This window comes from Gadus macrocephalus, chromosome 3, assembly GCF_031168955.1.
Source record: "Gadus macrocephalus chromosome 3, ASM3116895v1".
NCBI lineage: Eukaryota > Metazoa > Chordata > Actinopteri > Gadiformes > Gadidae > Gadus > Gadus macrocephalus.
Genome location: NC_082384.1, coordinates 16,420,210 through 16,436,528, shown reverse-complemented (window position 1 = coordinate 16,436,528; position 16,319 = coordinate 16,420,210). Strand labels below are relative to the sequence as shown.

The 16,319-nt window shown below is 44.6% G+C and overlaps 1 protein-coding gene across 5 annotated transcripts in view; it reads left to right on the top strand.

Annotated features, from left to right (window-relative positions):
* The first annotated feature begins 3,667 nt into the window (after positions 1–3,667).
* Positions 3,668–16,319, top strand: part of znf827 (zinc finger protein 827) — a 68,470-nt gene continuing 55,818 nt past the window's right edge. For 3 of the 5 annotated variants that reach the window (XM_060046273.1, XM_060046271.1, XM_060046269.1), the window contains exon 1: positions 3,668–4,067. In XM_060046273.1, the coding sequence (XP_059902256.1) occupies positions 4,025–4,067 (43 nt within the window). In that variant the 5' untranslated portion in view covers positions 3,668–4,024. The remainder of the gene's footprint in view (positions 4,068–16,319) is intronic. The other 2 variants (XM_060046272.1, XM_060046268.1) reach the window with 1 other exon arrangement.

Genomic DNA, 16,319 nt, shown 5'->3' with positions numbered 1-16,319 from the left:
ACAGAGAGGACGGGAGGGGAGGCAGAGAGAGAGAGAGAGAGAGAGAAAAAAAGAGGGGGGAAGAGGGAGGGAGAGAGGAGGGCGAAAGTGAGAAGAAGCAAAGAAAGAGAAAGAGAAAAGAGTGGAGAGGAAGCTGGAGGAGGATCAATTTGCCCTGAAGGCACATAGGCTAGTCTTTATCTTCATGCTGCTCCTTCCTTCGCTGATGCACCAGAAACTCATTGAGTACATCTCCCCAACACCCCTCCTGAGCCTCAACTGTAGTGCTGTTATAAAGAGCCATATTAATGTGTTTGTAATAATAACCTCAGCTGCTAAAGTGATATCGAAAGATATTGATACAGAGGAGGAATATGTCTAGAACCTACCTCTAACACACTATATACAAGTGATCAACAATAATAACCCGGCACACCACTACTTTTACAATACAACGTTTGATGAGCCACATCTACCTAAACTCTGTTATATATACATCGGTTGCTGATTGGATCCCCGGTTCCTCCTTGCAGAACCTCTAGAGTCTTGAGTCGTCCCTGAGCAAGCGATCTCACCCTAACTGCTCCTGACATCCTGGCTGTCACCTTACATGGCTGACACAGTCGTTGTGAGTGATTGTGTGTATGAATGGGGGGATTGTGAGGCAATAAGTGTGAAGCGCCTTAGTTTGCCGCTGGTCTGAAAAGCGCTCTATATAAAAATATACAGTCCATTGATGAAACCAAGACACGGAAAAAGGAAAAAACCTTTTCCTTATTTCCAAAAAAAACAAAACCCAGTAAGGACATCAGAAATGGAGAGTGAGAGAGAGAGAGAGAGAGAGAGAGAGAGAGAGAGAGAGAGAGAGAGAGAGAGAGAGAGAGAGAGAGAGAGAGAGAGAGATGTCAATGATACCAGCTAGTCACTCTACCCTTGAGCAGCGGAGGGTGACCTTAAGGTCCTGCCCTGAACGAGGTCATGTGAGTGTCGTCATGGCTACTATCTAAATTGTCTTGTTGCCAGCATTACCTCAGCTGCCTGGCATTGTTGCCGTCGGAGAACAGAGTGTTCGCTCTCAAATTTACCCACGGACAAACACAGCATATGAATATATTATGGTACCTTGGTTAATGCATGCTGTTGACTGATGTTGAAGATAAATTCTACAATATTTGAATATGATATGACTATTGGAACACATGTTTGGAAGTGATCACCCTGTACAGTAATACAGCCTAAAATAACATACCTAGCAGTTTTATGGTGAATGACAATTGTTCAGGCATGATACAAGACGTGTTAAGTAGCCCTGGTAGGATTCAATCCTTATTAAGATGTTCAGAACAGATAAACTAAAATGGGATTGGGGGTTAATTAGCATGTATTCACGGGGGGAGGGTAAGATGCATGACATCTTAAGGACGAATCTGGTTTACAAAACAAACCTGTGCATGAACTTTTTCTATCCAACTTATTCTGATATGATAGGAATAATACCTAAAAATCTCAAGTCCAAATGCCGAGATAGATGTAACATTCCTAGTTCTCTGGCAAGTAAATCATGTTGGATAAAAAATCCATCACGCACTTATCCACCAGCCCAACCAACCAAAAATTCTTTACAGCAGATATTGACACCATTGTGATAACTTCTCCGGTAGACAACCCACACTTTATACCCAAAAGTAGAATCAAACTGAACATAACAGAGCGACCGCTTGGTCAGATCACCTGCGTCCTTGCAGTACTCATGTTCATCTGTTGGAGCAGGTGAGATACACAGCTGTCCACACAAGCACACACACACGGACGCACACATGCATGCACGCCCACAAACACAAACACACAAATACACACACACGCACGCACAGACGCACACACATGCGCACACACACATATACAGATAACCACTGGCTAGCAATCACACGCCTAAAACAAAAAAATAAATGTTATTCTTCAATTGTAATCCATCTATTCTACCGAATGACTTTGTGCACATTTTGGACGCAGTCTATTGCGTTCTCCCGAACAGATTCTCTATTCCAAGGCATTGCGATGTACTAATATTCCATCTGATAACACGTTCATGATGTACATAATGAATATCGGTGTCCTATAACAGCAGACATCGGACACCGCGGTGTATCCCTCCTGCTCGTGCATCTATATCCATCTATCTGTCTGTATCTCAGACAGCGTCTGTGACACCCTCCTCCGGACACAGCACACAGCTAATCATCATGTTCCGTTTCTTAATTAGCAGAAATGCAAAGTGTCTTTGTCACCTGTGGACAGCCAAGAGGGCTAATTTGGGCTTTTTTCGCTAATTGCCACGGTAACGAGCCTCCTGTGCCTACACTCTGGTGGGTGGTGGTGGCGCGGAGAGGAGGAGGAGGAGGAGGAGGAGGAGGAGGAGGAGGAGGAGGAGGTGGAGGAGGAGGAGGAGGAGGATGGCAGAAAGAGGACGGTAGGATGAGAGGGACGGGAGGCGCAGCTCTCTTGGTCGTGCGCTGCCGAGGTGTGAAAGAACGCGACAGGGCCAACAGAACACAGCCTGGAGGAGTCTAACAGCAGGAAGCAGGACACAGCCGGAGCTGTGAAACCACCCAGCACCCATCTGAGAGGCTGGGAAACACAAGCAGGGCTCAGCACAACACCGGGGACGGAGGGCTGGGATTCTGTGTGTATGGATGCTGTCGGCGGTCCTTTCTCTCTGTTTCACATAACACACTTTTATAATACAGTTTTCATAGTTTTGTTTTCGTTTTTTTGCATTAGTTGTTGGATCTTGTTGGTGGTTCTTTTTATGTGTACATTTATCGCACGTTTAAACTGTTTATTATATTAGTATTTTTTTGCACAATCTAGATGTTGGAATGTGTTGGTGGCTCTTTTCAGGTTTCATTTAACACACTGTTCTTTTTTTGCATATTCGTATTTAAAATGTCAATCTTGGTCTGTTTTCTATTTGACTAACAGTGTTTGTAGATGTTTGCATATTCTTATTAAAACAAATATGTATCAAATATGTATCTTTTGAATATTTATGTCCTGTACTTATTCTGTAACACGTTTCCCGTCTTAGATTACAACAAAAAAAACAGATTTACCACTTAAACAGCAGCAGGAGAAGTGTTTGTTTGTGTGTGTCCGGTGTGTGTGTGTCTGTGTGTGTGAGTGTGAGTGTGAGTGTGAGTGTGAGTGTGAGTGTGAGTGTGCGTGTGCGTGTGCGTGTGTGTGTGTGTGTGTGTGTGTGTGTGTGTGTGTGTGTGTGTGTGTGTGAAACTGTCAATCTAATATCGTGAATAGTACATTTGATTTCTTCATTCGTTTCATTATTAGTTTTGGTAATTAAAAATAAAAATATATATTCTAACTAAGTATAGTTAATTTTTTGATGAATAGCCATATCTATGAATAATCGTGTGCAAAGTGTCTGTTTTAAATAAAAATACATATTCACAGAGAAAACATGTAAAAACATAATTATGTACTATTATTAGTATTATTATTACATTGTATTTATATTATTAACTAGAGTATATCTGCGTAATAATATTTATATAGTGCTATTTTAGAACAAACCATCGTAAAAATAATATTATTTGATGTCTTTTTTATTTTCAGCAATACACCCGGAAAGCTTGGGGGCACCTTGTACTTACGTTGCTCTCGCGGGCGAGCTCCTAGAAAGAGTGTGCGCGCGCGCAGGCGCGAATGTGTGTGTGTGTGTGAGAGTGTGTGAGTGTGTGTGTATGTGCGTGTGTCTGCTCTGCTGTTGCTGCCCTTTGATCCCTGCATTAGTGTTAGTTAGGGGCTCGGAGACACACTTGCACCGAGAGCAGCCATAGTCAAGACACGGCAACAACAACAGCGGCACCTCCTCCGCCTATGTTCCTATTCCCAACAATACACTTTAAACCGAGCAAAGCCAGGTGCACGACCAAGTCCCTGCCATCACTCGCGCCCGTAGTCTCAATGGGAAAAAACCTTTTTTCTTCTTATCCCTAAAACAAGGACGAGAATGTGATAAAAAGGGGGGAAAATGCCAAGGAGGAAGCAGGAGCAGCCCAAGCGCCTGCCTTCACGTAAGTCCTTTACTCTATTTTTGCGATTTTACCGGGTCTTCGTGTGTTTTGCGCAGTAGTTTAGGGTTAAAGAGGTGAAACAGACAAAGACTCGGCGTAGGTTATTTCTCTTTTTTTAGGTCCGAGCGAGGCAGCCATGTTGTTGGCGATCGGTTACGTTAGCTAGCCAGTGAGTGCATAAATGATACGTGGCTTTATTAGAGTATAATCGATTACGGTCCCGTTGCTCTAAAGGTTGCGGTCAGTTGTCATATGTGTCGGTTGTGTGCGTGTGTGAAATAATGGCCAGCGTTTTAGTTGATCTGTCCGCGCAAGCTAGTCGCTTTCGGGGCAGAAGGGGGAGGATCTGAGAATCTGGCCGCAATAAAATGAAGGGTCAGTCGGATCAGACAAGCCAGACTTGGGCTCCCCATGCCCCAGTGTTCCTAGTTAGCCGTAGCGTTGTCTTGACGCGGTTGGTAACTTCATTTCCCCGGCGATAAACGTCTTAAACTTTGCCTTACAGTTCACTACCCATCTGCGGTTGTCTATCGTCGACTTTCAAAAAGTCGGAAAAATGTTTAAAGAAACCGTATTTCTCCTCCTCCCAAATGCAGACGGGGTTGTCTGCATGCAGGCTATGTCAAAGCCATGGTCACCTGAAGTTCAAGGTTTTTTCCCTTCCCTTTGCAGCCATTCATTGCAGACAGACTACGATCAATAACGCGGTTAGCCAAATGAAATGGCAGCAATTTATTACACAGTTTCTGTGTAATAAATGTGTTACAACACGCCATAAGCATCGCCTATCGTAATGCACAGTCTGTGAGAGTAACGTCGATTTACCCGTGTGCATTTGACCCTGCGTAGCTTGTATGTTCGTATTGTGCTTTTATCAGTCTTAATAATGACACGGAGTAATAACACGCTGCGGCCGCTAGAGTAGTGCTCAGACATGGGCAGAGATGATGGTTATTAAAGGAATTGGCCGCCTGTGACATTTGTGCTCCTGTAGAACTTTGTACTCAATACATGCATAAGCAAACATCTTAATGAGTGCCGTGGAAATGGAAATGTCATAAATAATTAAGGCGATTAATCTTAAATCAACGACAAAAAACTATGTTTATCACTTGACACATTGTGCATTTCTTAAATGTCACATGTTGGCAGTATTCAGTACAAAATCAACCATGATTAAAAGCCACTTTTGGTTGTCTTTTATCAAAAGCTTCTTCAAGGGATGACATATATTACACTCATGTTTTTTTTTTTTACATTAATATCATATGTTGACAGTGCCTTTTTTCCAACAATGAACCGGCTAACTTTTATTTTTACATTTGCACATTAACACATATGGACTCTGTAGGTAAAAAAGAAACATTTACCCACCATCAACATTCACATATGTGACAGTAAGGTTTTGACCCACGTTTGAACTTGGAAAATTGCAGCAGTTGGCTAGAAGATAGAAAGGTGGATGCTGGGTGTATGTGTGTGTGTGTGTGTGTGTGTGTGTGTGTGTGTGTGTGTGTGTGTGTGTGTGTGTGTGTGTGTGTGTGTGTGTGTGTGTGTGTGTGTGTGTGTGTGTGTGTGTGTGTGTGTGTGTGTGTGTGTGTGTGTGTGTGTGTGTGTGTGCGTGCGTGCGTGCGTGTGTGTATGTGCTTGTGCGAGATAAATAATTTGAAGAGATTTAGGACAGTGCCAGTCCAGTTGATGGAGTATTTAAGACACATCATGGATTGTAAAGAGCAGGGTCATGATCCAACCCCTGAACTAAGCCTTCATTTACTCTGCATGTTACGATGTTGTAAGTACACTATCTCTCTCTCTCTACCCACGCACACACACACACACACACACACACACACACACACACACACACACACACACACACACACACACACACACACACACACACACACACACACACACACAGGAGCTTGTTGTTTCCTCATTGTTGTACACAATACAGCCAAGACCGGCTGTATTGTGGATGAAGGGGTAGTGTTTACACAAGCAACACATAAGTTATCTTCACTTTCCATTGAGGCATGGCAGCAGCAAAGTGAGTAAGTCTGTGGGTAGGTGGGTAGGTAGGTAGGTAGGTAGGTAGGTAGGTAGGTAGGTAGGTAGGTAGGTAGGTAGGTAGGTCTGTATATTAAGTGTAGGTAGTCATAGTTGATCTCCAGCCATGTCACGTGTCGAGAATAGTTAGGCTACACAAAAGTCGAATGATCTTTTAGAAAAGTTCTTATCACGATCTGGTACATTGTCTTTTTTTCAGTATAATTTAGCTCTATTTGAACGACCATAGGAACGGTAGGATAAGGAAGCTATGTGCTGCCTTTTTTTGAACTGGACAGCAGCTGACTGCTAAGTACAATGCCTTAACTTCGAAATGTGAACAATTATGAGCCTTAAAGAATTTCACGTGGAATTTATGATTTTTTACATTCAAGCCTAACCATTTTGACCTTTATTTGGTAATGATTAATAAATAAAACAGCAAACAGAACCCAGCACATAGAGCTTCTCTGGTCGGTATCACTGGATATTCTTTACTTATTTTTTTGTCATACATTGTGAAAAAAGTAAACACATAAATCCCCATAGGGCTCAGTGTCATTATGATGACCCATCTCTTGTTTTTTTTTACTCGGTTGATCCCTCTTGATTCAACCAGCTCACCGAAAAGTATACATTTGCAGTGAAATATGTTTTGAGTTGTTTGTTTTGTTTATTTGGATGCCTCTTGTGTCATTTCACTCAATTCACTGCAGGCTTTCATTTTTCATCTGGCAACACCGTCGTTGTGTGCCAGCCAACAAACCCACTATCGGGCCGGAAATCTCTTCTATTTGTGGTGGAAAAGGGCACGATAATACACTGCCTTTAACGTAAGAAGTTCTTTATCTTTGAACACACTCAGAGATTGGGCTGTGTAGCCTGGTCTGGGTTGCCCCTGCTTGCTGTCTTTTGTGTGTGTGTGTGTGTGTGTGTGTGTGTGTGTGTGTGTGTGTGTGTGTGTGTGTGTGTGTGTGTGTGTGTGTGTGTGTGTGTGTGTGTGTGTGTGTGTGTGTGGTACACAAGCTGGTCACGGAGGTCACAGTACAGTATGGCGCCCTCACTCTGACAAGTAAACATGACCTTTGGCGCCTCAATGAAAACTGCCATTCTTTATGACCTTGCTGTGTATTGTTGTTTGTGTTATCCAGTTGGTTTATTCACAGTAAAACAATTTTTAACCTACTTCAACGGTACATGATATTATTTTGCTTGTACTTTTGTCACAAATAACCCCCTCTTCTGGGTTTGGGATGTACGATCCATTTAACTTATTTGTTAACTTGATACTTACTTACCTTAAATTACAGTGTATTACACCATACGTTAATGTATGATATGCTGAATCAAAGAGAGCATCAGTTTGCCCCACCTTCAAATTGTATTATATTAGTAAGCTTGAAATAGATTGTCAAGGGGACAACGGGTTGCATGTTTAGAAACAGTACATTGACACAGTGCACAAGTTGGTATAATACAACACACCAGAAACCTGAAACCATGCAGACACATTAAAAAGAGAGTTCCGGACTGATTCGGTGACTGGTTTCAATAATAGTACAATCGAACATCAGGCTTGTGTTGGTAAAGATACTTTTTTTCCTGTCCTTTATCTCCATTGGGTCGTCTGCATTTGAAATGGAGGGATTGGGAGTCTGCTACAGGATTGTGCTCCATCTCACAAGCCAATGGCTGCCTCTGTCTGGGTGGCTCTATACCTTACTGTAATGGTGGGTCACTGGCTCCCTTCCACTTGCTATGATTATAATGACCTTGGCGGGGCTAGGGCCTGAAAACATTGGATTAAGGGGAAAGGAAAATGAGGGGAGGTTTCCATTTCGCTCTTGGCATCAAATTTGTGGGGAATTTCTGCCAAGAATCCCCCACCCCTCAACCTCCCCATCCCCCACTCCCCTCTAGAGTTGATGGGGCTCGGGCACCGGGGCCGCCATGGCCCCAACTGGAGCTCAAGCGAATAATGATACACAGGCTTTTACTCAGAAATGAATTAAAGGGCAAGGAGAATGTGGTGGACGCCTCTTTCATCAGACTGTGATGTCGAAAGCTGTATTCATCGAACATCCACACCTGCTGGCCAACACCAGAGTTAGCTGTACCATGGGAGACTTGACACACGAGTTGAATGGAGTGTGGATAGTAAGCAGCAGCGGTGTCGGGGTAGATTAAAGAAATGGGATGGCTCAGTTTTAATGGGCCCGCTTTCAAAGAAGTGGCTAAAGTGTCAGCGCTTGGATCAATGCCCATAACTAAATATTACTTTACTTCTCCGGTCAAATAGGTCGAGTTGCAGTAGGCAGCACAGCTGTTGTTGTCTTACTGGTTTGTGGAGCAGTTTACACAAACGGGACTCCAAAACAAACACAGAGTTAACAAAGTCTCATCCGAAATCAGCAATATCGAGATTTGAACTTCTGATGCAAGCCTAATTGTGGTCTTCCAGATAATTGGTATTAAATAACAATTGCCCTTTAATACAATGTAGAGGACTTGTTATCTCCCATAAGGTCAAAATAAAATGAAATCTGAAATAAAAAAATATTGAAATGACAACTAAGTTATAAAATGGCACGCTGTCGTTTTCACAGCTCAGTTCATCATCACTGCTACCCTCTTAAGATTGTAAAATGAAGATTGCCCATAATTAGAGCTAGAGAATTCCCTTTACAGCTCTATTGATGTTTGATGGTGCCCTAAAGATAACCAGGTAGGCCTGAGCCCTCATGGGTATATGCTAATCAATGCTTTCCTTTATACTAATGTAGCTAATCACACTGCAACATTGGGTATCTGCTCGGTCTTCTTAACTATAATCTTGTAGTGTTACCTGTGCCGGTTAAGTGGCTTAGTCAATGACACCTTGACAGTAATTGTTAAGTAACAAGAGAGCATTATTCATGTGGGCACTGTGCGCTAATTTCTCAAGCTTGTCCAGAAATTTTAACCTTACAGTCCCAAATGCTCTTCTCATCCTTCAATCTGGGGAAGACAATATCGCAGTCAATTATCAAAAGCTTTCACCAGGAAATGGAGCGTCCTGTGATCCTATTCAGTACCCTCTATCTTCATTTTATGCAGAACAGCAGTCAGTTTAAACAAAGGGCTTTGCCGTTGATGACTGAAGTCATCATCAACCGTCAAAGTAATTGCATGACTTTATCAAGAAATCCATGTTTTTTCTTAATCTTTCTTTCTTTTTGACAAAAACAAGTACTTATTTTACTGAATTCATATGAATTCTTTTCAGATGTGTTCAATTACTTTGAATGCAGCCATTGTTTTTGAGATTATTTTTATTCCTTATATTCCCGGCTCTTGAGTCGTTTACGCAATCTAACTTCATATACAACACAGTTTCGGGCTGCGTTTGCATTCAAACTATGTTGATCGGTGCATTCGGAAGTTCTACCACAGCACATCATCCGTATATCTCCCTCGAAAGTGCATTACGCCACAAGATGAAATGTGTACTGGCAGAGCGAGCCAAAGCCAAAAGTTGGGTGACCTTGGCGGCCGGACAGGCATTGTTACAGCCTATGTTAGATACAGTTGTGAACACAGGCTGTTGGTGGGTAGTTACTTTAAGTCATGGCTGACGGCTTCAGAGTTTTAAAATGCATCTTAAACATCCCCAAAGAAACTAACTGAAAACTACATTCTGCTATGCTGCATTTGTGAAATCTGGTTCAGTTGGTTAGAGTACACTGCCGTTAAAATAATCAGGTGTTGTAGGTGTCAGTTCGTTTTTGCTTATCAATGAATTCCCTATGTTCTGCCATGCATGTGTAAAAAAAATTGTATGTTCCTCCAGGAACTGGTATAGTATATGGAAACTAAAACTATTGCAGAGAATCACACAATTATGTAAATGTGTGACTAAAAAGATTCGGTCATGAATATATTCGACATGATCAGCCCTTTCTAATGTCAAAGACGCAATGGCACTGAAGAGCAGTAGCAATCTGAGCTCAAATCTGATTGGCTGGTGGACCCGTGACTAGCGGCAAAAGTTTGACATGGTTTGACAATTGTATTTTAGTTTTGCTCTGACAGCTTCCCTCCCCTCGGTTCTATATCCTGGCTACCTGATTTTAAGGGCTGGAAAATCGGTTAACAATACAGTTGTCCAGTACCGCAGACTTGCCCCTGGATACCTCCATTACAGTACCTGCCTCGGCTCAATCAGATCCCCCTTCTGTGTGGAATGAGAGTGCCTCAGCCATAGTAACGATTTTCCCTGTGTTGACAAGTCACAACATGGAGATCTACAGCTCACAGAGCAGCCCTTTGGCTACACAGAGCCCTGCTCGCACTGAGTAATAGCAATCTCACCAGAGTAGCAAGCTTTCTGCTGGCAGCAGTTCATACAGAAAAGCTCACCGGTACAGCTACGAGAGAGAGAGAGAGAGCGAGAGAGCGAGAGAGAGAGAGAGAGAGAGAGAGAGAGAGAGAGAGAGAGAGAGAGAGAGAGAGAGAGAGAGAGAGAGAGAGAGAGAGAGAGAGAGAGAGAGAGAGAGAGAGAGAGAGAGAGAGAGAGAGAGAGAGAGAGAGAGAGAGAGAGAGAGGGGAAGGGAGACAGTTGGTTGGTGGTTGCAGTGGAGATGGAAGGTGGGAGAAATTTGAGAGGAAGAGCTGTTAAGAGCTTTGGGCGGTTTCTCAGTGGTTGTTGTACCACACAAGTACATCCAGGCCCTGCAGGATAGCCCTTTACAGGCATGAGGGATGCAGAGCATGTGAGGGGAGAGGGGAAGGAAAGGAGGAGGGAAAAGGAGGAGGAGGAGGTGGTCTAGGGAGCTGAAGTCGGCCAGTCGTGCCAGACGCCCGTTGTAAACAGGGTTGTGATTTATTGTGGGGCTCTGTCTCGTTTTTTACTCTCAAAGAGATGGAAATTACATTGTTGAGGATTAAAGAACTGCCTTGATTGTCTTAGAAGACATGCCATTGGCTGGGGGGCTGCGAAGCCACACTGGAGCATGGCAGCACGCCAGAATGGTGTAGAAAATCCAGATTGTTATTTTGTAGGTATTTAGTTTAGGACGTAAAGATCTTCGCCTTCAGGGCATCTGTTTTTTAGGTTGTTTAGGACGCTGTCCCTTTGTCTCTGTGTCTGAATAGGTAAACACCTTCTCCTATGGATTTCTTTTTTGAAATGGAGCGGTAACGCTGTATAATTCAACAAAGTATGTTGCTAGGGACTTGAAATGGCACCTGGCCAACACGTTGATCCTTGTCGCCCTCACTGAAAGTACTCAGCGTGGCGCAGTGGTACGAGATGACCTCACTTCCTGTGTGGGTAGGAGAGGGTAGGAGAGGGTAGGAGGCTCTTACACAGGCAAGCAAGCACACACACACACACATGCGCAAACACACACACACACACACACACACCTTCTTTCTCTCCCTCTCTCTCTCTCTCTACTATAAAGCAAAGCCTGAATGTCGTTAGCCTTTGGTGAAGTAGCTAGGCGAACCACTCTTCTGCTGGGCCAGTAGCGTTTTCAGACTGCATGTTCAAGCACTTAGGAGCGCACACGGGCTAACATGTTTAACTCGCCCCGGACGCCTGGCTATATCTGGCTGCAGCGAGCAGAGCTTTTTGGGCCATGGGATCTCTTTTATGGCCCAGAGAGATTAAAGAGTGCAGGAAGGGTAGGAGTGGCAGACAGGATAGTAAGGTCCGCAAGGCATTGACAGCTCTCCAGGGAAACAATATATCAAGTCTGAGGAGAGAGAGGGAGTATAAGTGTTTGGCTGCGGTACAAGGAGCCAGACGAGTAAAAAAACGTTGCGAGATGTGAAGTCATCTTTCTGAGAGCCATTGTCAATGTGTTGGTGGGTTTATTTATGAGCGCAGTAATGCAGATGAGGGTCTGACACCGATTCTGCCGTGGACATTAACGGGGATGGGTGGGGTGCTAGGGGAGGGGGCGCCCATCACCATTTGCACGGTGTTGTCGCTTAAGCATACACAAGTGCATTAAGGGTACAAATAGAGGCACACTCCGGTTTCATCCTTTCGTTAAGAAAACAAGGGCATTAGGGCACCCTGTATTTGTCCCCTCCTGATAATAACGACATCCCCCACCACCCCTCCCACTGGACATTTGGTTCCATATTGTCGCTTTAGCCTAATCAGCCTCCCAGGTTGTAACAGTCGAGCTAGCAGCGGGGATACACCAGAGGTGTCAAAACAGCCAGCCAATACCTTCAAAGGTATCGCTCCTCAGGGGAATTCAATGTGGGTGGCACAGCCCCAGATTGTCGTTGCGCTTCCCCTCCCTCCGCAAGGGTTTCGTACGAGGGGTCTTGTGTGTTCAGATTACCGCCACATTAATCCCTGGTTCTCCACAAGGGAGTGGTCAGCAGCAGATGTGTCTGCCCCTCCGTCAGAATATTTTCTAGATTAGCCCAAATCCTCAGTTTAACAAGAACCAACGCTCATTTGTTCCTCGCAGCTAGGCATGTGCCACCACTACTCCCCCAACCCCTTCCCCGACTCCTCCCCTTTTCCCTCCTCGAACCAACCACTGCGACGACCCGTGCCATGCCGCACGTCTCTTCTCGAACCCGCCGCTGTAATTGTTTGGGAAGGGAATTGTTGTGTTTGATTTGACTGTAGCAAGCAGCCACTTTTCCAGTTTCAGCGGTCTGACCCGGCTGTACCTCGCAGCTTGGAATGAGTTCATCGGCAGAGTGGAGCGGGGAGCCTGACACCGCGCCTCCACCTACCCGTGTGGCTTTAAGTGATGGTTGTCAAGGCAATCATTATGCTACAGCACAGTCTCGCAGGGTGAAAGATGACTTTGAAATGCGACAGCCTTGGGTCATAACCTGGTTATGGCAGAACAGAGAAAGCCCACGACGGTGTCTGCTTGTAGCACACAAGACCGCACGCTGGTACCGCACTGGCGTACACCTACGCGGCGTGTTCCAGCGGGTTTTCCTATCGATTCCAGGTCAAGATCGGGGGTGTGTGGCGGTGGCGGCGTCGCAGGGCCCACTGCATGTCTCTTTGATATCAAATTGGAGAAGGACAGCAGGTATTGGTGTAACGGAGAGGGGAGCGGCTTGGGGCTGAACAATGCCTCTCATTCCCATCAGCTGCCCTGGCCAGCGTTTAACATGGAGATTGGAAACGGAATAAGCTCCCCTCCCTCCCTCCCCCCCTCCCTGTCCTCCCTGGACCTGCATGTAAATGAGGTTAGCGGTTAGCATTTCCTGCTGTGCCATGGCAATTCTCTCTCTCTCTCTCTCTCTCTCTCTCTCTCTCTCTCTCTCTCTCTCTCTCTCTCTCTCTCTCTCTCTCTCTCTCGCTCTTTCTGCCCCCCTCTCTCACTCTCTCTCTCTGCCCTCTCTCTCTGCCCCAATCCCCCTGCCTCTCTCTTCCCATCGCGCTTTCTTTCTTGCTCTGCCTTCTCTTTCTCTGCCTCTCTCTCTGCCCTCTATCTCCCTGCCTCCCTCCCTCTGTCCCTACCCATCCCTCCCCCCGTCCCTCTCTCCTATCTTTTCATAATGGCCCCAGCCTGTTCCTGCTCTCCTTGGGAAGGCACCAGGACCAATCCTGATTAGTGTCCCTGTCCTAAGTGACAGGCTAAATCCAAGCACCACTGCCCTGGGTGCTGCTGCCAAACTGCCATCCACCCAATACTACCATGAAAAAAGACACCCCCATCCATGTCCCCTTTTCCCCAATTCTCAAGATTAGCTTTAGCTGCTGGCTCACGTTGTTCCTCTCCTACTCTGCTTCCTTCATCCTGGCCAAGTATATCCAAAACGCGGATGACTCTATTCTCCATGCATGTCTCCACCGGTGTTATTTCTTTAATAGACATCACTGTCAAAAATGTCTCGCTCACAATTCAATGGCTTTGTCTCCCCTTCCAAATGATGCCTTTGCATCCCTAGCTTCTTAGCTTCCTCTGTAAGTTCTTGACTGTCCCCTTTGTCCGCTTGAATGATTTGCAAACAATACAGTAGCACCAGACACATTGTTCTCCTACAGGGAGCCTCCTCTCTCTAAGAGTCAATCACTTCTACAAACATCTTCAGTGAGAAAACAAACACACGGCGCAGCCGAGCCAACGATGACCTGTTCTTTTAGTACTCATTTTCTAAAGCAGCTCTCTTTTGGATTTCAGGGTAATAGATGTGACGGCCAGGAATTGATGCGTTTGGCACCCTGACATTTCTTGTTTTGAAATAATGCGTGCACGCTAGTTAGGCTCATTTGTATTAGTGAAACTAGTACGAAAAAGGGTTGAAAAAAGAGACGAAACAAACATTAAAAACGTTGAACACACCACTGCTCTGCCTGCAGCAGTTTTGGCTTTACAGCAAAGATTATGAGCACGCTGTTTTTTTTTTTTTCCTCTTTTTTTAAATCAGAGAAACTAAAATTGGAAGGGAAAAATAAACCAAGGGTTAAAGGGCGCTCCATCTGCGATGAGGAATTTCAGAGGTCTGGGGTTCTGAGTCGTCTCATTCTCTTCCAAGAACACTTCTCCTTCCTTTTTCACCTCTGGCACGCCGCCCAAAATACCCACAAACCACGGAGGCCAAGGCCGGAAAGACACAGATGGTAATTTACACTACATTTCAATACTAACTCACCCTCTCTCTCCCTCTTTCCCTTTCTATCTCTCTCTCCTTCACTCTCTTTCTTTATGAAATTAGAAATGGCGGGAAGGTAGGAGGAGCGAAGTTCAACTAATAAAATGGTGGACAAAAGCTGTAACAACTATTTATTAATGCATTCACATTTAAATGGTTATTGATCTTTTGGAGGATGGCTGAAATCAATGGCAGACTGCAAACGCCATGTTGAGGTTGCAGCACACACAAATCTCCCTCCACTTTATGAGGTGGAGGGGGGGAAGTGGTGGCCTTCAAAATACACCAAAGTGTTTTCCCTCCTTTCCCTGCAGCACCTCCTTCTGGCTCCTCTAGTTCCCTGTGACCATCAGAAACCACAGTTCAAGTACAATGCACCAATGGAAGAGGGTGAGGTTACCTTGTAGGAAAGGGCAATGGAGCCGATGAAAATCAGAGGGGGCCTTTTTTAGTACGGGAGAGACCACCTATACGCAGCAGAATTACTGGGTACAGAATTACATGCATAACATACAGTGGTTTTCCTGCATTGAAATCCCTCAGGTGGGCTGCCTCTTGATTTTCTCAATCCACCCGATAAGGAAGGCTGCGTATTTAGCACGGCGATACGTTCATACCGACAGTAAGGGGTGTACCTCTAGGAATGGCACCTGTTTTAATCAAAGAATACATTTAAAACCTAGCACCTCAAGCTGGAGATTGACCCAAAGGTGCATACTTCTATGTTGTTTAGCACTCATAAACACACCAAAAAAACATGAGAGTTTGTATCCGTCACTTGGTCGGGCGGATACCCTGTTTGCATATTAATATGGTTTTCAGTAGTCAGTCAAGTGATACAGGATGCAGGTCTCAGGAAGTCACATGTTATTGCATTGAAAGCAGCCAACTGAAACCCTCAACGTTTTATTCATTTGTCTCGTTAACTTGTATGACCACAAGTTGTTGAAAATGCTTTCCGTGCATTGAGTCTATAGTTGGCCAACGATATACGATATATAACTACTAGGCAATCAATTGACTTATGATTGCTCCCAACCCTTTAAGTTAAGATACCATATTGAAGAAATATGATAGCGAAGCAGGCTGAACAAATTGATCAAAAATCTTTCTATAATATATATGGCAACGATTTTCAAACTGGGTCTTAAATATGATGTGTAATGTACTTTATATAAGAAGGAACCGGGTGGGGGGGAGAGGAAAACATTTCACACTCATTTCACACATTTCAAACCAGAGGCAATTTGAAAGGGTGAACCTTACATTGTAGCTGGTTCTGCCACGTCCATTAGGGTTATATTTAGAAGATTTTCTCATCTCCCGTTGTATCGGTAAGAAAAGCGGCGTGAGTGTGAAGGTGAAGAAGAAGAGGAATAGAAAGAGGGAGGGAGAAGTGAGGGATCACTAAGAGGAAGAGGAGAAAGGGAGAGCCATGTTGGGGGGGGGGGGGGAGAGATCCTAAGCCGAGGTGTCCCAATTAATGGAATTACCTTCCTTCTAGGGGGAACTGTTAGTCTTTTTTTTTAACTTTTTTTTGACGCAAGTCCGCTACTGGAGCGCCTCTCCCACCAT